General features: G+C 42.1%; 1 protein-coding gene across 1 annotated transcript in view; it reads left to right on the top strand.

Annotated features, from left to right (window-relative positions):
- GALNT13 (polypeptide N-acetylgalactosaminyltransferase 13) overlaps positions 1-6,011 on the top strand; it is a 301,009-nt gene extending 294,998 nt beyond the window's left edge. Inside the window, exon 12 of the mRNA XM_001511774.4 lies at positions 2,633-6,011. Within this exon, the coding sequence (XP_001511824.2) occupies positions 2,633-2,773 (141 nt within the window). The 3' untranslated portion in view covers positions 2,774-6,011. The remainder of the gene's footprint in view (positions 1-2,632) is intronic.
- The last annotated feature ends 14,652 nt before the right edge of the window (positions 6,012-20,663 follow it).

Raw genomic sequence — 20,663 nt, forward strand, 5'->3', positions numbered from 1 at the left:
TGTTGCCTTGACACTTGATTTTATCATTATTTTCTTTGTCACACAGACCCATTCATTTCTTCACCTAATCACCCGCTCATGCCTCACAATAAGCAAGCTACATGATGACTCTCAAGGTCCCACAGTGGAGATATGTAATGGCAGCCCATTACAAATGTGGGTGCTAAGAAACTATTCACGGTTGGAGGTTTTTAGGAATATATTTTACAGCCCTACTGATTATTTCCTATAGCAATTCCAGGAGGTCGGTATTAAAGCCTGTGTAAGTACATTGTAGCCTTTTTAGTCATGCCTTAATTTTTAGTTATGCCCCGTTTATTTCTTTCTTGCTAATGCATTGAAATAGCCTTCATTAAGCAGTCCACTCCGCATCAGTGTCTTGTCTTCTACCACTCCACCGTTAAAGTAGTTTTTTTAGTATATGTAGATAAATTGATCATTATTTCCCAGTTTTATTGTTCTGGAAGGTAATCGTGTTTACTTTGGACTACCGTTTTATAGTGGCCGATAGCTGCCGCTGAGTACTTCTTGTGGGGAATTTTAATTTCTCTTTTAAAACATGAAGAATTGAATAAGGTTTAACTTTCGAGATGGGCTGAGATGTTCATTTCAATATTTCTAAAATATAGTGAAAAGAATTCATGTTAATTGCTTCGCGATATAGATAGCTGTAATCATACAGTGCCAGAAAATACGCTTCCGTTCTGAAGAGTATTATTAAAACATATTATTTTGAACTGTATTTCTGAAGAGTATTATTAAAACATATTATTTTGATTTGTATTTTTTCTCTCTCATAATACTCAGTTATTGAGAGATTTTAAAATGCCTTCCATTATTGTACCGGTTAATGTGAACAGCTTGATATGATTGTCTTAATTTTAAATGCCTTTGATTGATAATTACCTAGGCGGGTTGTTTGGCAGGAGTGCTTTTTATTTGACTCTTTTTTTATTTGCTCACAGAATCCTATTGACTTGCAATCTGGGAGGGTGAAATTTGCATTCGGGCTATTGGTTGTTCATTCATAACCCTTCCTGCAGCGGAACTCAGTTTCGGCCTGAATTTTAAGAAAGACATCTCCAGATTTCCAGATTTATGTCTCTGGGTCGTGATCCGGCCCGATGGATTGGGGACCGAGCTAGTGGGGCTTTTGTGATAACTTTAATGATGATGCAGGAAGAGTTCTCAGAGAAGTGAAAAGACTAATAGAATGACAGCCAAATATGAAAGTATCCACCGAGTTAAAAAGAACATTGAAGCTGGCCAACGGGATCATTATTAGAGCTTCATTAGGACTTTCTGGAGGCTGGGCTTCTCATGCGGCAACCGACCGGTCAATCAGTAAATTATATTTACTGAGCACCTGTTCTGTGCATAAAATAAAGTAGAACCTAGTCCTACCTTCAAGGAGCTTACGGTTCAGCAGGGTAAGGGTCCAGGAGAGATAAGCCTGGGGATCCTTCCTCTAAGCAAACTTCACCTATTTCCCACCCATTAGGATCCCATTTCAGGTGACATAAATGCAGTATCTAGCTGATGAACCTAGATATACAAACCCTTGTGGTGGCAATTAGCTGCTGTTTGGAGCAGACATGTTCAGCTGGGAATGTGCCATCACATCGTGCAGCAATCAATCATCCACAACCTCTGCGTTTCCGCTAACTCCACTATAGAGCCCCATGTTGGACCCTGCCCTGACTGCTTGGCATAGTGGTTAGAGCACGGGTCTAGGAGTCACAAGGACCTATGTTCAACTCCTCCACCTGTCTGCTATGTAGCCTTGGGCAAGTCATTTTACTTCTCTGTGCCTCAGTTATCTCAGATGCAAAATGGGGATGAAGACTGTAAGTCCTATATGGCTCAGCGATTGTGTCCAACCCGATTTGCTTGACTCCACCCCATCGTTTAGAGCAGTGATTGGCACGTAGTAGGTGCTTCACGAATGTCGTGATTATTATGAATTATTATTCTTATTACCTTATAACTGGTCAAAATCAAGGGGCATCTGGGTAATTCATTTGGTCAGACCAGTTAGAACCATTCTTCTGCAGCCCAGTGAGGGATTGTCACTTAGAGAAGCAGCGTGGCTCAGTGGAAAGAGCCCAGGCTTGGGAGTCAGAGGTCATGGGTTCGAATCTCAACTCTGCCCCTTGTCAGCTGTGTGAGTGTGGGCAAGTCACTTCACTTCTCTGTGCCTCAGTTCCCTCACCTGTAAAATGGGGATGAAGACTGTGAGCCTCACGTGGTACAACCTCATTCCCCTGTATCTACCCCAGCGCTTAGAACAGTGCTCTGCACGTAGTAAGCGCTTAACAAATACCAACATTATTGTTATTATTATTATTATTGGTATTTAAAAGTCAGACCAGGAAATGAAGGATCAATTCCTCTCCCAGTCCTTGCCATCTCTGAGTCACAGTTCCTAGGAACCTAGATGATGGGAACTTCGGAAGTGGGTGGTGGTTTTGGCGAGACTTAACAATACGTCCGAACGTGCCAACCTTTTGCCAGGAGGCTAAAAAAATGGGTGGTTGGGTTCAAAATGTCAAAATCAACATTAGAATTGGAAAAGGAACTCCAGCAAGATCCTCATGAGATTAACATTCTGTTCATCTGTTGCCTTTTCCAGCGGCTTACGCTAAGGCACGTCAACAGCAACCAGTGTCTTGACGAGCCGTCGGAGGAAGACAAAATGGTGCCCACGATGAAGGACTGCAGCGGAAGCCGGTCCCAGCAGTGGCTCTTACGAAACATGACGTTGGGTGCCTGAAGCAGGGAGAGACTTGCTCGTGGGAGCAGGGGAAATGGGGAGCACCTTGGTTTTTCTGTTATTTCTGTTTGGTGATGGGACAGTCCTCTTGACGAAAGCCCCCTTAAACCTCCATTAAGGACACAGAACCTGGGTTAACCGTCTCCCTTTAACCTCGGTACTCCGGAGATCCCCGGATTTGTAACTGTTCAAAAAAAGCACATTAGAAGGTACATATCCCATGAGCTATCTGCAGGCATGTCAAAGGGTTTCCTGCAAAACCGAGCCTCACCAAGGGTTGTGTGTATTTTCGTTCTCGTTATGTCACATGCTATTGCTCGAAAATGACATAGATCAGATGCCTTACCAAAATAACTCACATAATGAATGATTCTCTCAAAATCAGTTCTTTTATAAACTCCATCTACTCCTGCTGGTGGTGCGGCGGCATGGAGAGACGATTAGTGGCTGTTTCGGTTCATAAAGTACAAAGGACTAAATGAAAAAAAGCTTCTGAGCACTCACTTCGCTTAAATAGAATGACTGTTTCGCATTCTGTGCCAGGAAAAATGAAGTCATTGCCTTTTCAAAACTTAAGTTCTTTTTAAAAGCTGAAAATTTGAACAAAGGAGGGATATTAAGAAATAGAAATTCAAATAAATGAAGCTACAAGATCTTTCAGTCACACTGAGGAGGGTCATGAGTCATACCACTGAAGTCAGGTAAGTGCTAGCTAAACCCCGCTCACACAGTTCCACTGAAAAGATAATCCAAGAGCAGTAACCAATGGCTAGAACTTGATGCCTGAAACTTGGTTCCTTAACCAATCCCTTTGGGATTAAAAATGGCAGCCAGGAAGGACAATTTAGAAACCCGCTCAGGACTTCAGGGAGTGAGAGTGACCTACTGTACCATAAACCAATGCAGCGTGATGCATTAGGGAAGGATTTCGAGCTTCAACTCTGTTCTTGAAGGTTTCCGATAGGTCTCTTGCTATTTTATCCCGATTTTCAACGTACAACTTCGAAAGAGTTCCACTGGCGCGCTATAATGTTAGAATCTTGACGCTACTACCAGGTCAGGAAAATATAATAAAAAGTTATTTTTCATAGATTCTCTCACATCCTAATTATCATTTCTGTTGTGGGTTATAGCCCAGGATGGGTTATATACGAACTGTTGCTCATGGGTGATGCTCTCACTCCTTTCTCCTTCCAGCCCATCTCTTCTCCCTTGGAGGGGGGCAGTAGAACAATATTTTCCCATGCAACTGAGAATGAGACCTGATTGAAGTGATCATGGGGGAAAGAAGAGCTACCCCCACCAAGTTCCCTTGCCCCTCTCGATAGCTTGTTCATATGCCCGGCTTCTCCCGCTCTGCTAGTCCCTACGGAGAAGCTTCACGGGCAGTGGTTCTTAGAGGTGGAAAAGGTGATGGGCAGTCTTTGGCAAGTTGCAGGGATGGGTGGTGATGGAGAGGCCTTTCCATAACAGTTTCAACAATATTGATTGAAGTCCTAGAGTGTGTTCCTACTATACACCTACGGCACTAGGCCCTTGGTGAGTGTGCAGATGTAACGATGGTCCGTGAGTTAGTACGGTCCATTGGGATGTCAGTAGGCCTGCACTGTTATGTCCCAGTTAAAAAGCAAGAGAATAGGTACAAATAAAGGTCTTCGGAGTCGATAGGAGGATATGAGTTGAACCCCTGTGGGATGATACTTTATACTGTATGTTTTCGAGAGAGAACTAAATGACTGAAACAGAGTATTTATGCGTAATGGGCTCCACTCTACTCTTCGGGGTGGAAAGGGCACCAGCCAAATGCTAGGAATGACCCCTGTATTTCTCCCACCACTGCAGGATTCCCCCCTGCAGGCACTGATCTGTCTCATCTGTAGCAGCAGCAGCAGCCTGAATCATCTCAGGGCAGGAGGCTGGGGTGGGGAGGAGAAAGGCGATGAGCACTTTGAAATTACTGGAGCCATCCTTGGAGAATCACCCCAGAGATGGCGGAGTGGATCCAGCCTCCTGGACCCCAACGTAAATTCAAGACCTGTCCTTTGCAGGGACTACCCCAGTCTGGGGCCCAGAAGGGACACAGGGGACTTTGTGGTGGGGCTCTTCCTTCTTCCACTTTAGGACAGAGAAAGGCATCGTGGTTTCTTCTTCCTTTCAGTCCCTCCATGTAATGGATAGCTGGAGCTGGTCGAGTTAAAAATGGCATTCCCCATCCTTCAGGATCATTTCCCATCCGATATTATGCTCCTCTTTTAGAAATAGTCATTCGTATTTATTGAGTGCTTATCACGTGCAGAGCACTTTACTAAGCCCTTGGGGGAGTACGATAGAACGATAACCGGATACATTTTCCCTGCCCACGATACCAAAATGGCCAATCACGGCCCAAAGGAAGAAAATCCAAACATGCATCTTTTATAACAGAGAGTTTTTAAAAATGAGGGGAAAAGTCACTTGGACATCCAGATTGAGCCTAGGGTCTATTTTTGCTCTTTAAACTGGACCCTTCCATTGACACCAGTAAGGTCGAGCTGCCAGATCAGGACTTAGTACGGTACTCTGCGCTCAGTAAGCGCTCGATAAATACGATTGAACGAATGACAAATAGGTGTTCCAAATTGGTCAACAACATGAGCAGGGATGCACTATGGTGTTTCTTCGGCGTCCCACTGGATTTAACCGTGTTCCGCACTGACACAGGTTCAGTTATCGCTGTGGTGATATTTAATGTAAGAAAGTGCCTAACTGCGAAGCACTTGTAAAGGGTTCTGAGTGCAGTTGCACTCCACTTGTTTTTACTTGCACAATGTTTTCAGTGGCAAAGAAGAAGGAAGTGGTACTAATGTGTAAGTGCCTCTAAATGGTGAGAAAATCAGATTATTCACAAAGCCTGACAGAGCAGATCAATGTCTTTACGATGGACCCCCATCGTTTTACATTGCCTATCTTTCTTGATAGTTATTTTTTCCACCCACAGTTGTTCTAGTCACTGCTTCCCTAGGCCAGTGTCAATTTGTGTGCGTGTGTGTGGTGTGTGTGCGTGTGTGTGGTGTGTGTGTGTGTACGTGTGTGATGGGGATGGAGGGTTTATGGCCATATGCAATGACCTAGTTTTCTTGCCTCAAACACCTGAGGTTATCAGGATTTTACAATGCTAAACTCGAGCTCTCTTCCCAAGAGGTTGTCCGAAACTGATGGCAGATGAAGTAATCAGAATCTAACATGAAAGACAGAGTAATAGAAGAAAAAATGTTTTGATCACTGGCTGCCCCATAAATCCTCCATATTTTATTATTAAAATAGATGGAGAATCCCAGCACAGATCGTAATAGTGCTAAAACCTAAAAACAATGGTGGGGATTTTTCTTGCTTCAGAGCTGGCTGACAGACTAGGGCTAAAGGAGTTCAGATTCCGTTGTACTAACCTTGCTGTGGCCACTGACTTACAGTAATAGTCCGTATTTCCCCTTTTCCTAGTATTTGGGATCAGATCAAACATCAGTATATGGGTAAAGGGAATTGTGGATGACATTCATTGTGTTCTTCTGCACTAGAAGCCTAACTTGGGACTTGACTCACCATCCTGGACCCCAGAATACTGGCCATGGCTACTTATCAATCAATCAATTGTATTTATTGAGCACTTATTATATGCAGAGACTGTACTAAGCACTTGAGAAAGGACAGTAGAATTAATAGACATGTTTACTGACCTTAATGAGCTTACAGCCTAGAGGGGGAGACAGAAATCAATATAAATAAATAAGTAGTTCATAATGTAATAATACTTTATCCCGCCCCACTAGGTTTGGGAAATAGCTTTCAGTACCATATTCCTAACGCACGGTCTGCTTTCCGGACTTGAAAAACGAGGTTCACATCCAATCAGAGAGACTTTAATCACATCTCCGGTAAAGACGCCGAATTCAGTCTCAAATACGGTGATTCCCGAAGGGATGATTTGGCTTTGAGATTTTTGAATGCATACTGTTTTCACCGAGAGGAGAAATTTAGGAAATCCCTGGGTTTAATTTGCCTGTTTCTTCCCTTCCCTTCTTGGAAACATCCATTTCCAGGCCCTGCCTCTAGTTCTTTTGCCTGAATTTGGGCTTGCTCCCAGCTTCGGCTGTGGTACGCTGTTGGCGGCTTAGGGATGCCGGAAGAAAATGGCCACCTCATACACCTAGAAAGTGTGAGCAGAGAAGTCCGGACTCAGAGGTTTGGCATTCTTGGCTCGTTTCCTACCCTACTCCTCTCTGGGGTTGTGCTTGGGTCTGCCGAGCAGATGGGAGAGGAATCTCTTCTATTCCCCCCAGTACTTTGCTGGAAATTACAGAGAGGTGACAAAGATACCTCCTAGAGGGCTCGAAACAGCTTCAGCCCTTCCGGTTAAGGCGGGAAATCAGCGTGACCACCCGCGTGTCCTTCTTCATTGTACTTCCTTCCTGAAAATCTTACATTATTTCCAATTCGACAGGCTGGCAGAGATTCAGTTAATATTGCAACAGCTTCGGCTTGAGGATTCCTTTGGGATACCACTAAGCATAATTCATCATTCCTGTATATCGGTGTATGGAATAGATAAAAATCAGCTGCTCTACTGTACAGTATATGAACACATCTGGTGTGATTACACTGTGTTTAAAATGCTATTAAATATAAGCTTGTGTACGACCTTGAGGTGTTGAATGAACACCAGCAATGTGTTTTAACTAGGTTGTGTGCACTTTTGTGTCCTTGTGTTGGTTTTATAAGGCTCAGTAACTTCTTAAGGCAAGTTTCATCATAAAAAAACAAAAATGTTGAAGCCCAGTCTCCTGCTGAAATATTATTTATCCGGGGCAGCTTGGTTAGAAACTTTCTTTTAAGACAAAAAAACACTCCTGAAGTAGTTATGTTGTATTTCATGGAAAATACCATCTGTTTTCCGCCAAGGACTTCAGCACGTTTTTTCTTTTATGTCTCCCATGAGGTAAAAGGATATTAGTTGATGTGTCTACATTGATTAGAAAAAGGTGTGGGAGTCTCACTCAAATAATAACAACAACTGTGGTGTTGGTTAAGGGCTTATTCTGTGCCATGCACTGTGCCAAGCACCGGGATAGATATGATGCAGTCGGATCTGACACAGTTTCTTTCCCATCTGAAGCTCCCAGTCTAAGGGGAAGGGAGAAGAGGTGTTTAATTTGCGTTTTACAGATGAGGAAACTGAAGCACAGAGAAGTTAAGTGACTCACACCAGGCTACAAAGCAGGCCAGTGGCAGAGTCGGAATTGGACCCTAGATCTCCCACAGTTCCTGCTTTTTTCCCGTAGGCCTCACTGCTTCTACAGCCACAGTGATCCGGTTTGCAGTTTCTTGATCCGGCTGCACGTGCAGGTGAAAATAGCACACATCACTGGGCCATCGGTGATGGCGAATTTAGCACTTCTTCATAGCCTGTGTCGGCACAACCGTAGAGAAATCATTTCCAAAGCTTCCCTAATCAACGCTTGAGACACAGATCTAGAACGATTTATACATGTAGATGATGCATAAAGAATTACACATTTTAAATGTTGTAATAGTTACTAAATGGTATAATGGTACTCTTTGCTGTAAATTGAAATATTTATACATTTTTGTAGAATTAAAATATACCAGTTTAGTTTTCCTATGGTCCTACTTGTCTTTTTTGTAAATAGACCAGATCGATACATGGGGAGTACCAGAGTGGGAAGGAGAGAGAGAGAGGATCTCACCCACTTTTGCCCCACCTTCCGGCTTCCCCCTTTGGACTCTAAGCTCCTCTCGACTGTAGGCTCACTGTGGGCAGGGAATGTGTGTGTTATATTGTTATATTGTACTCTCCCAAGCCCTTAGTACAGCGTTCTGCACACAGAAAATATTCTATAAATACAATTGAATGAAGGAATGAATGCAAGGCAGACAAAAGATACCATTGTCTGTAATCTCGTCATCTTGCCATTTTATGTTTAGTTAAGGATGCTGATGGGGTGCCGATATCACTAACGGATTGACCGAGGTGGCGTGTGTGAAGGATCCCTATCTCACAGCCATATGAAAAGTTGAACATTTCAGCTCTAGATTGGTCTGGAGCCAGATATCGCCCTGCCGCCAGACTTTATTTTTCAGTCACCCAAAGGATATGCTGGCCTTGATTTGTAGTGCACTGATGAACTGCCTCTAAGCCGTCTCTTCTCCATCTCAATCACTGTGCCTTCTTCTTTGTGGTTTTTCACAGCCTCTCCAGATTTTTCTCACTGCTTTTCACAGAAATCGATCGCAGAAATCAAATAGTGGTCTTGACAGAGCCAGGTTTTGTGGGGAAAGTGGCTTAAGCCAGCAATGGTGTATAAAATTCTATTAAGCTTATGCATGACACATGAAAACATCTATATCCAGATGATGGAATTACAGAAGCACAAGTGATCTTTCAATAGAAAAAAAAGGCCTTTATAGTTCATTCTAGGAGATTTAGTCTTTAGATATTATTTGAGTCTGTGTAGTATAAATCGAATGATTGTAAAATCCCAGAACTAGTATATTCTTCTTACTATTGTTACTATTATTATCATGATTATTATTATATTTAAGTGCTGGCACATACTAAGGGCTTAACATGTACCATTAAAAAAAAAAAAAGAAGCATTGTTCTAATTACTGAGATAGATACAAGTTAATCAGGTCAGACAGAATCCCTGTCCCAGGTGGGGATCACAGTTTAAATAGGAGGGAGAACAGATATTGAATCCTCATTTTACAGTTGAGGAAACTAAGGCACCGAGAAGTTAAGTGATTTACCCAAGGGAACACAGCAGACATGTAGCAGAGCCAGGATTAGAACCCAGATCCTCTGACTCTTAGGCCCGGGCTTTTTCCACTGGGTCACACTGCATGCAAAAGGCTACAGTGCTTCCAATTATTAAAACATTGTCTAAAAATGAAAGAAAAAAAAAACAAAGGGTGTCTACTTTTATCCAGTCTTGAGCCATTCTCGCCAGTTCACATAATCAGTATTTAAAATGTAAAAGTTTGTTGTCTTTGAAATGGGAACTGAGACTGTGAGTCCTAAGTGGGACAACCTGATTACCTTGTACCTACCCCAGTGCTTAGAACAGTGCTTGGCACATATTAAGTGCTTAACAAATACCGTAATAATAATAATAATGATAATAAAGTATGGCAAAGCAATTTGGAAAAGTAACATGGCATAGTGGATAGAGCATGGGCCTGGGAGTCAAAAGGTCAGGGGTTCTAATCCCGACTCCACCACTTGTCTGCTGTGTGACCTTGGGCAAGTCACCTCACTTCTCTGTGCATCAGTTACCTCAACTGTATTATGGGGATTGAGACTGTGAGCCCCATGTGGGATAGGGACTGTGTCCAAGCCGATTAACCTTGTATCTATCCCAGAATTTAGAACAGTGTCTGGCACATAGTAAGTGCTTAACAAACCCCATTTTTTTAAAAAATGTGACTTCTCGAGTTTAAGTGGGCCAAAGACTAAGGCACAGACTCATTTTCAAATTATCCAGGATGGACTGTAGAGAAACATTCCTAGCTATCGTATCAGATCAATTTGGGGAGCTGTTCCATCCTGGGATTTGCAGGAACCTGGAAACAGAATAAGATTTTTCTAAACCAGTAAATTACTATTGAATTATTTTCTGAAAATCCAATTAATAGCTGGAACCCATTAATTTCATATCTATGTGTGTGAGTCATATTGGAATTAGCTTGCTAATAACTTTCAGGAAAGAAGTATAATTTCCTGTGACATCATGCTCGAAAGATACATAAATCAGTACTAGTCACTGGCATAGAACTAAAGGCAAGTTTGTGATATAATATATTGACTTGCATCCCCCAAACATCCAGTATTCTACCCCCTCTCTGCTGTAAACACATTATGGGCAGGAAACACGTATGCTAATTCTGTTCCACTGTGCTCTCCCACGTGCTTAGTACAGTGCTTTGCACAAAGTAAACACTCAATAAATGTCACTGATTGATTGATATGCTATTTATCTTATAGAATATGTCGTCCATATTATGTGTGTGTATGTGTGTTTGCTTGCATGTGTGTCTACAGACTTTCATTCAGTAAAACAACGCATCCCAAAAGACATAGAACAATCATTTTGACACATCTTCACAGCTGAGAAGATGCAGTTTATTTCAGAGCAAGAATATCTGTAGAATCTAAAACGGAGTTCTGAAGATTGAGCTGGATTTAATTGAACTTGATTATGGTTTTCATTCAGCACTTCCTACATTTCAAGCACTGTTTTAAATGCTGTGGTAGATACAAGTTAATCAGGTCAGACACAGTCCATGTCCCAGTTGGGGCTACTGGTCTAAGTAAGAGGAAGAACAGGAATTGAATCCCCATTTTACATATGAAGAAACTGAGGCACAGAGAAGTTGTTACTTGCCCAAAGTCACACAGCAGGGAAGTGGCAGAATCAAGATTAGAATGCAGGTTCTCTGACTCCCAGGTCTATACTTTTTTTCCACTAAGTTCCTTTCTTTGTGAAAGTAAGGTTTATTTTTAATTTGTTTTTATTTGAAATGAGATTTGAGTTCCATCACTTCGGGGATTATAAGATACTGATGTACCCTCTGCAGATAATTGACAATAAAAATGGTGGGAAAACATTAAAAAAAATAGAATTTTCAAGCACCGAGTTTAGCGGAGCATTCTCCGAGAGTTAATTGTGAAATTAAAATGTATCATATTAATGTTCTAGTTTAACATGCTTTAAATCAAAATTAATTAACTGGATTTAAACAGATACTTTTCGAGGGGTTCATTTCCAGTGATTTGCATAATGCAGAAAACTCATTATAATTAGCCATCCTGAACTTATTATGCCTGACTCCAGGTAAAGTGCAACAGAAAGTTGAGGTTCACGTGTAGGTGATTTAGAAAGAAGAGATAACTCGGTTTGACGGAGCACTGGCTGAATCCCAGGCCCAAGTTCTTAAATTCTTAGGTTTAGAATTTGGCCTTTGTTATTCGGCTACTGACTTCGATCAAATCCACCACATCATGGTTATATGAACCACCCCTCCCACCCGTCGCCAAGCTGCCCTTCTGAAATTATATTTCCTCCAGAAAGCTTTCCTGAGGTAAAGTCTCATCCCCCCCATCCCCTTTTCCTTCCTATGCACTTAGTCTCATCCAATGAGCACTTAAGTACTCCCCCGGACAACTCAGTTGCTTCTCTACTTGTAATCTATTTTAACATCTGGTTTCCCCATTATACTATGAAGAGGGATCGTGCCTACCAACTAACCGTTCTCTCCCAAGCACCTAGTAGAATGCTCTGCGCACAGTAAGCGCTCAATAAATACCACTGATTGACTGATCATTATTCTGCTTTCCACTCACACTGAGCAGATCCTGACTCAGATCGGATATGGATTAGCAAGGAGAAGAGGAAGTTGAGACACACCTCGAGGAGTTCTTAGCTGAAATATCTGGATAATTGAGGGAAAAATGATATTTGTGCTTTGATGAGCTGGACAATTGCCTCACCACTCCACTCTCCTTGGCTACTGTAGACCTGGTCTACGTGACGCCAGCAGAAATACCCTAGACGACGTTGATCAAGAGAATGCCTGAGTCAGAAATGACTCTTCTCAGCACCTCACCTTTGTAATAAAGAAAGTGCTCACTTCTTTGGGTAATAATAATAATAATAATGTTGGTATTTGTTAAGCGCTTACTATGTGCAGAGCACTGTTCTAAGCGCTGGGGTAGATGCAGGGTCATCAGGTTGTCCCACGTGAGGTTCATAATAAATCCCCATTTTACAGATGAGAGAAGTGAGGGAGGGAGGGATATTTAATGTCCATTTACAGATGAGGTAATTGAGATGAGAGAAGTTTAGTGACTTGCCCAAGGTTGCACAACCTCCGACTCCCAGGCCTGTGTTCTTTCCGCTAGGCCACACTGCTTCATTTCCTTGGACAAAAGAGTGGTGAATGGCAATTTCTTGCAAAGGGATGGTCTTAGGCTTTATTCTCACCACTGCCTTTGACTCTCCCTGGTAGTAAGTTAGATTAAGGGGGAGGCCCATCCACTCTTTCAGACTTGTAGGATTTCACAGAGGCTGGTTCAGGTCTGGAACCTCATTAGAGAAGCAGCGTGGCTCAGTGGAAAGAGCTCGGGCTTGGGAGTCAGAGGTCATGATTTCGAATCCCAGATCTGCCACCTGTCAGCTGTGTGACCTAAGGCAAGGCACTTAACTTCTCTGTGCCTCAGTTACCTCATCTGGAAAATGGAATTAGAACTGTGTCCAACCTGGCCAGCTTATATCTACTCCAGTGTTTACGGTTGTCTGGTACAAAGTAAGCACTTATTATCATAAAAAAGGAAAGTGGAATGTGGAACTCATCTGTTACAGCTCCTTTGTGCAAGCACAATGTCACTTCTTTGAGTCTGTATTTTCCCCAGGGTTACTGCAGTATATTGAACCCGGTGGGTGCCGATTAAGGCTATCACTACCGCTATCAAAAGGAAAATGAAGGCTAGATTCCCCACCAAAAGTTATTACTTTAAGGAAGCAGTGTGGCCTAGCGGAAAGACCCTGAGACAGGGAGTCAGAGGATCTGGGTTCTAATACTGGTTCTGCTATTTGCCATCTGTGTGACCTTGGCAAAATCACCTAACTTCTCTGTGCTACAGTTTCCTCAACCGAAAAGTGGAGATTAGATATCTGTTTTCTTCCCCACTGTGACCTCCATGTGAGACAAATTATTGTGATCAGTCTGCTTGTACTGCATCTACCCCAGCGCTTAGTTCAGTGCTTGATATATAGTAGATGCTCAACAAATACCATAATTATTGTTAATCCCTGATACTTTTGCTTGTTCCTATCCAACTCTCATCCCCAGCCTGTCTCCAAAGGCTTTGCTGTCAAGTCTGAATTTTGTTTTTGTTTTATGATATTTATTTGTAAAGCACTTACTATGTGTCAAACATTGCTCTAAGCTCTGAGATAGATACAAGTTAATCAGGTTGGACACAGTCCTTATTCCACACGGGGCTAGGAGAAACAGCATGGCTTAGTGGCAAAAGCATGGGCTTGGGAGTCAGAGGTCGTGGGTTCTAATCCCGGCTCTGCCGCTTGTCAGCTGTGTGACCTTGGGCAAGTCACTTAACTTCTCTGTGCCTCAGTTACCTCATCTGTAAAATGGGGATGAAGACTGTGAGCCCACGTGGGACAACCTGATTAACCTGTATCTAGCTCATGGCTTAGAACAGTGCTTGGCACATAGTAAGCGCTTAACAAATACCAACATTATTATCATTATTATTATTATTATCATTACGGGGCTCATAGTCTAAGGAGGGAGTAGAATTTAATCTCCATTTTACAGTTGAAGGAACTGAGGCACAGGAAGTTAAGTGACTTGCCCAAGGTCATACAGAAAGCTATTAACAAATCCAGGATTAGAACCCAGCTCCTCTGATTGCCTGGCCCTTGCTCTTCCCCTGGGCCATGTTGCTTCCATGCTGGCAACAGCATTCTGATTCTCTTTTCCTTCCTACTTGTGAGGAAAGAGACACAAAGGCCTTCTACTGCTATTTTAAGATCTTTGGATAGTTTAATGCCTTTGGGTCTACAGTATCAAACTCTCCCAAAAAAGGGAAAATAGTTTCATTTTTTGCAGGTGTGTTATCTTGAAAAAGTAGGGCATTTTTCAAAGAAAAATTCAATAGAGCTGTGGCAGGTAGACTCAGGGTTGGCAGCCTGAATTTGAGTTTGGGACTTGACTGACAGGAAACACCTTTCTAGTGAGGGAGATTTGATAATGAGATGAGGTTGAGGGAAATCCCCTGAGATTCAAAGGTCAAAACTCCAAGCTGCTTTTCAATAGCCCAGAAACATGGATTTTCTTGATACGTTCTCATGTTGTCACCATTGACAGAGTAGCATAAATCATGTGATGTTTTGGTTTAGTTGAGGTCATATCTATTCAACCAGCTTCCAGAGCCTGGATTCACTGAGGTAGAAATTTATATAACCACAACACTAATTCCCTAGAAGAGTACATCATGGAATTAAAAGAATGTCTATTACGTACCTCCCCCTGCGCTTAGCACAGTGCTTGACCCATAATAAGACCTTGAAAATTATCTTCTTTTAAAGGGCAAACTGGAAGTGCAAGAGATCACTAGATAGTTTCCTGCTATACTGTAAGGTTCTTAAGAGCCTAAAGAACTAATTCTATTTGCTCCTCATTGTTTTGCTACTCTGATTTTATTTTTATGCTGAATCCAGGAAGTCCAACTGGGGGGCTGGTTTATTAAGAGATCTTGAGCGTTTTCTCCCTAGAGGAAGTGCCAAATTCTTCAATATGAACCTTGGACTCAATCAATCAATCAATCAATCAATCATATTTAATTAAGTGCTTACTGTGTGCAGAGCACTATATTAAGCAGTTGGGAGATTACAATAGAACAGACACATTCTCTGCCCACAGTGAGCTTACAGTCTAGAGGATGAGCTTAAATCACCGCTAAGTCCTCAATATTTTTCAGTCAATTAGTGATATTCTCCCATGACATAAGGAACTTGTAGCCGTCAGTTTCCCACTCCAAAAGGCCCAGGCATTTGACTGGGTGGACCCTTGAGCCAAACAAGAAGCCCACATGAGGCACCAATCTCATGGTAAAAATAGCCATCTCTCTTGAAGAGCAGCGTGGCCTAATGGGAAACCATGGGCCTGGGAGTCAGAGGACTCTGCCGCCTACCTGCTGAATGACCTTGGGCAAGTCACTTAACTTCTCTGTGCCCACTTTTCTCATCTGCAATGGGAATCCAATACCTGTTCTCCTACCTAGTTAGAATCTGTTCTATCCGATTAACTGGTATCTATCCCAGTGCTTGGAATAGTGCTTGACACAGAGTAAGTGCTTAATTATTCATTCATTCATTCAATAGTATTTATTTAGCGCTTACTATGTGCAGAGCACTGTACTAAGCGCTTGAGATGTACAAATCGGTAACAGATAGAGACAGTCCCTGCCCTTTGACGGGCTTACAGTCTAATCGGGGGAGACAGACAGACAATAACAGTAGCAATAAATAGATTCAAGAATAAATAAATATTATTCATTTATTTAGATATATATATTTATATATAAATAAAGAATAAATAGAATCAATCCATCAGTCGTGTTTATTGAATGCTTACTGTGTGCAGAGCACTTACTAAGCACTTGGGAGAGTACAGTATAACAGAGTTGGTAGACATGTTCCCTGCCCACAACGAGCTTACAGTTTAGGTAGGGAAACAGACAATAGTATAAATAAATACCTTATGGCTATGTGCATTAGTCATGGGGCTGAAGGAGGGGTGAAATTATAATCATAATATTAATAATAGTAATTATGAGGATTTCAACCCTTCTGCATTTATCCCTGACAAAAAGCACTCAGAGTTAGCTTCCCCACAGCTTGGTCCCAGTTAACTTCCAAAAATGTTATTGGAATCATTTCCCGTGGTTCAGAGGGATCCAGCAATTCAACACCTTGGTCAGAAATGCCCCATGTGCCCCTGAACTTCCCATTTTCTTCTTTACATGCTATAAATTCCACCTTGAAATGACCACAGAGGGCTTCCGTACTCCGACGGGCTGCTGAGCATGATGATGAGGATGTTATCTGCTATAATGTCACAAATATCGAAAGGGGGGAAAGTAAGATGCAATGGCTGTTCACCTGCTTCACTGACTGCTTCTTGCTTTCCTTCCACTAACAGTCCAGGCAGGGTGACCCAGGCTCACTCAGCCTGGATCCCGTTAGCTGGGCCTGCTCAAATTGGGACAACTTTCCAAAGATGTGGGGTTTCAGTGGTAGGTGAAATAATAACAATAATCACATCTGTTAAACACTTACTATGCGCCAAGCAATTTTCTAAACACTGGGGTAGATACAAGGCAATCAGGTTGGACACAGTCCTTTTCCCACATGGGGTTCATGGTCTTAATTCCCATTTTACAGATGAAGTAACTGAGGTACAGAGAAGTGAAGTGGCTCGCCCAAGGTCACACAACAGACAAGTGGAAGAGTCAGGATTAGAACCCAGGTCCTTCTGACACCCAGTCCCATTCTCTATCCACTAGGCCACACTACTTCTCGTCACTCCAGTGCTCCATCTCTGGGCAATGGGAGGGATGTAGGGAATGATGGAGGTCATCATTCTTTCATTCATTCATTCGGTAGTATTTATTGAGCGCTTACTATGTGCAGAGCACTATACTAAGCTCTTGGAATGTCACAATGGCGGCCCACCGGTTGACCCCCTGCTCCCCTCTCCAAAGAGACTCTCCCTTTGGGCTCTAGCTAGTCTAGCTGGATGAGCTGTCAGCAACCGCTGAATTGTGCATTGCGTTAGTGTTTTCTGACCACCGTCATCTCTGTGACAGATGGCTCCTCCAAATCACCCAGTCGATAAGCGGCTAGTCTCCGTGTTATTTGCATGTCGATGCCGGAATAGAGAGGTTATAAGGTAATTGCCTATCAGAAACATCCTGTCAGCATTTCTTTGTAAATGAAGCCATGGATTAAAGACCAGCTTGGGGATTTAAAAAAAAAAAAGACAATGAAGAGTGTAATGATGATTCTTAATATACTGAATTACAGGGAGTTGTCAAGCAGCATGCCAGAGGAATAGGTGTTCGGCTCAGTATTTACCGTCTTCCTCATTAATCATTTGGAAGAGAAGGTAAACAGCATGTTAATTAAATCAGATGAGGTATTAAATAGAGCTTGTGGTGAACACTAATTGAGGACACAGAAATAAGACAAAGGGACTCCGAATTTGGAAGTGAGGGCATAAAAATGACTAGATGAGCTGTGGCCCGGAAAAACACATGCTAATCAGAGTAGAGGAAGCTATGAACTATAATGTTCAAAGCAAATATAGCTATTCCCACAAAAGAAAGCCACACATAGACGCATTCCATATATTAAGAGATAAGATTGTGGCTCTTTTCTGAGGTAAGCACTTCTCGTCTTTTGAGTCAGGCTAACCATCAGCCTGCTCACTGGTATCTCAGCCTCCCTGTTTCATTTTTATTACATGCTGCTTCCCAGCTTATGTTTCTCAACTCCTCAAATACCTCCAAAATCTTTTCCTTTCCTCTTCATTTAGTGGTAACTGCTGACACTGGCTTCAGAGCCCTCCACTAGGTTTTTCTATCTTTTTCACTAGCTACTTCCCATCGTTCTTTCCCTTCTCCCAATCTCACTCCTTAGTTCTTACTGGCCCAAGCAGCAGATGGCATCTATTGAGCACTTACTTTGTGCAGAGCACAGTCCAAGTACCCGCAAGTCTCTTTCAATCAATTATATTTATTGAGCACTTACTGTGTGCACAGCATCGTACTAAGCACTTGGGAAAGTAAAATCTAAGAATTAGTAGACACATTTCTTGCCCACAAAGATCTTTTTCCTCCTACTCCTTGCTCACAGCCTTCCTCCTGCCTGAAACTCCCTCATTCTGAAAATCCACAGCTCTCCCCATCTTCAGATTCTTCCTGAAATCCCAACCCATCAGAAATCTTCCCCCAATTAATACCCAAAACCTCAAGTCACATCGACTCAATAGCCACTCAATATAATTTTAATTTGCTTAGACCATGTTAAGAGATGGTTGCTGTCATCGATATTTTGGAAATTCTGGTGCTTTAGAAAAGATATGTACCTATAATTTTTATGATGTTATAAACAATAGATGTCCTTTTGGAATACAGTACAGGGATAATATATAACAATATCCATATGTGTTTGTTTTTCTAAAATATGAAAGTACTCAAATTTGTATTCCTTTGGACAATAATGTAACTCCATCTTCTTTCGAAACATCATTGAAAAGTTAATGTTCTGATTCCGAAATTCTCTTTGGTTTTGAAGACCGTTTCCCCGTTCAGCGAAGACAGACAGGCATTTAGATAAGAAAAGACAACTCAGGGAAAACATGGCAAAATATCAACACTCTTGTGTTTTGAATGATGCTGGCGAGATCTGGCTCTGATCCTGTCTGAAGATTCCCAGCGGAAGCCAAAGCAGCGGATATGGCAGGAACAGCCTATGATAACTAATATGAAGCAGTGATTCTCATAGGTCTTTGCACACAGTAAGCAATCAATTCATATCATAGATTCATCAGTTGACAGGCCTGCATTTCTATACTTAAGGAGGAAACCTCAGGAAACCTTTAAGCCTGAATGATCAATATTAATCAATTAATCAATCAGTGATTTTAACTGATCACCCACAGAGTGCAAAGCATGACAGAAGCAGGACATGAGGTCCCTCAGGGACTTTAAAATCTACAGAGCAAGACAGACCAAAATAATTTACCCATAGTTCTAGCAGGAGAAAGAACGAGGACCTAATACTATGCCCTATGTCAGGGTGAAATGGCTGAATTACTGACTATCCCAATGAATAGTAACATGTGCCTAAGTGAAATCGACTTGTTTCATCCAGTGGTTTTGCAAATTTGGGCTGAGGTGGATTGAATTAAAAGAAGAGTGGCACTGGAAGGGGAAGAGAAAGGCTGTTCATTTTTGCACTCATTCACTTGATACCCCAAACACAACTATCACTCTGTAGCCTAAATGCCCATTTCCTCAGATGGCTCATCCAGTCATCGAGGGTCACCCACGTGGATTTACAAAGGGGCAAAATGGAGCCAGATCTGATTTTTTTAAATGGTATTTATTAAGCACTATGTGGCAGGCACCGTACTAAATGCTGGCCTAGGTGCAGGATAACCAGGTTGGGCACAATTCATGTCCCATATGGGGCTCACAGTCTTAACCCCCATTTTACAGATGAGATTGAGGCTCAGAGAAGTGACTTGCCCAAGGTCACAATGCAGACATGTGGCAGAATCCAAGTCCAGACCCGTGCTCTTCTTACTCGAAATTATTAACGTAATGCTTTTTAGAGGGTTGAGCCATGACATTTAAGCCAGCTATTTCTTCATTCACATGCAGAAATCTTTACTTCTTGAATCATCTCTAAAGCAAGGATTTGACATGGGTAAAACAACATATCGATTCGACACAAATGATATGGCTTGGTTTTTCAAGGAATTGTTATGCTTCTTGAACTTTTATGCTGCCCTTATTTTATACTTACAACAGGATGCTACATCAATTTACTGCTAAATATAAACTATGGAATACCAAAAATTCTTCAAATGATTGCCCTATATTTCTGATTTAATTTCTGGCACACCTATTTATATGGAAATTCACTAGTGGAACAGAATCCCTTGGCAGTTTCCGAGCTTATGCCACAGGAAATTGTGGAAGCAGAAACCATTTCTATAGTTTGGAAAGAAACAAGTGTTGCACTGGGGCTACTGTCCTTTAATCCAAGATTATTTTTGACGGAGCCCCGAAAATAAGTACCAGCTATATATCCAGGGCTTCTCTAGGCTAGAACTAGAGAACCAGTCACGTGGCTAATTCAAACTCCATTTTTTTGTTTCTCCTATCATTTTTCTTTCCTTGGTTTCCATGGACTCGGTGCTTGAGAGGGAAGACAGTGATTGGCTAGAGGTAGATGTTGTGTTAGAGTTGTGCCCCAGCTGGATTGTTGGGACTGGGGCTAATTCCACCCAGCCACAGTCTTCCCCACTCCGAGCCTGACAGTCTTGCTGAAAGACCAGGTCCAGCCTTTCTGATCCTGAAATTTTCAAAAGACTGACCGGGAATTTGGGTGGCATGACCGATGCTTTAAATCGGCCCCAGTTCCTCTAGTTATTTGTAAATCCCACATTATAACTTATTAATTTACATTAACATCTGTCTCCCACTCTAGACCATAAGCTCACTGTGGGCAGGAAACATGTC

This window comes from Ornithorhynchus anatinus, chromosome 9 (assembly GCF_004115215.2).
Source record: "Ornithorhynchus anatinus isolate Pmale09 chromosome 9, mOrnAna1.pri.v4, whole genome shotgun sequence".
NCBI classification, from domain to species: domain Eukaryota; kingdom Metazoa; phylum Chordata; class Mammalia; order Monotremata; family Ornithorhynchidae; genus Ornithorhynchus; species Ornithorhynchus anatinus.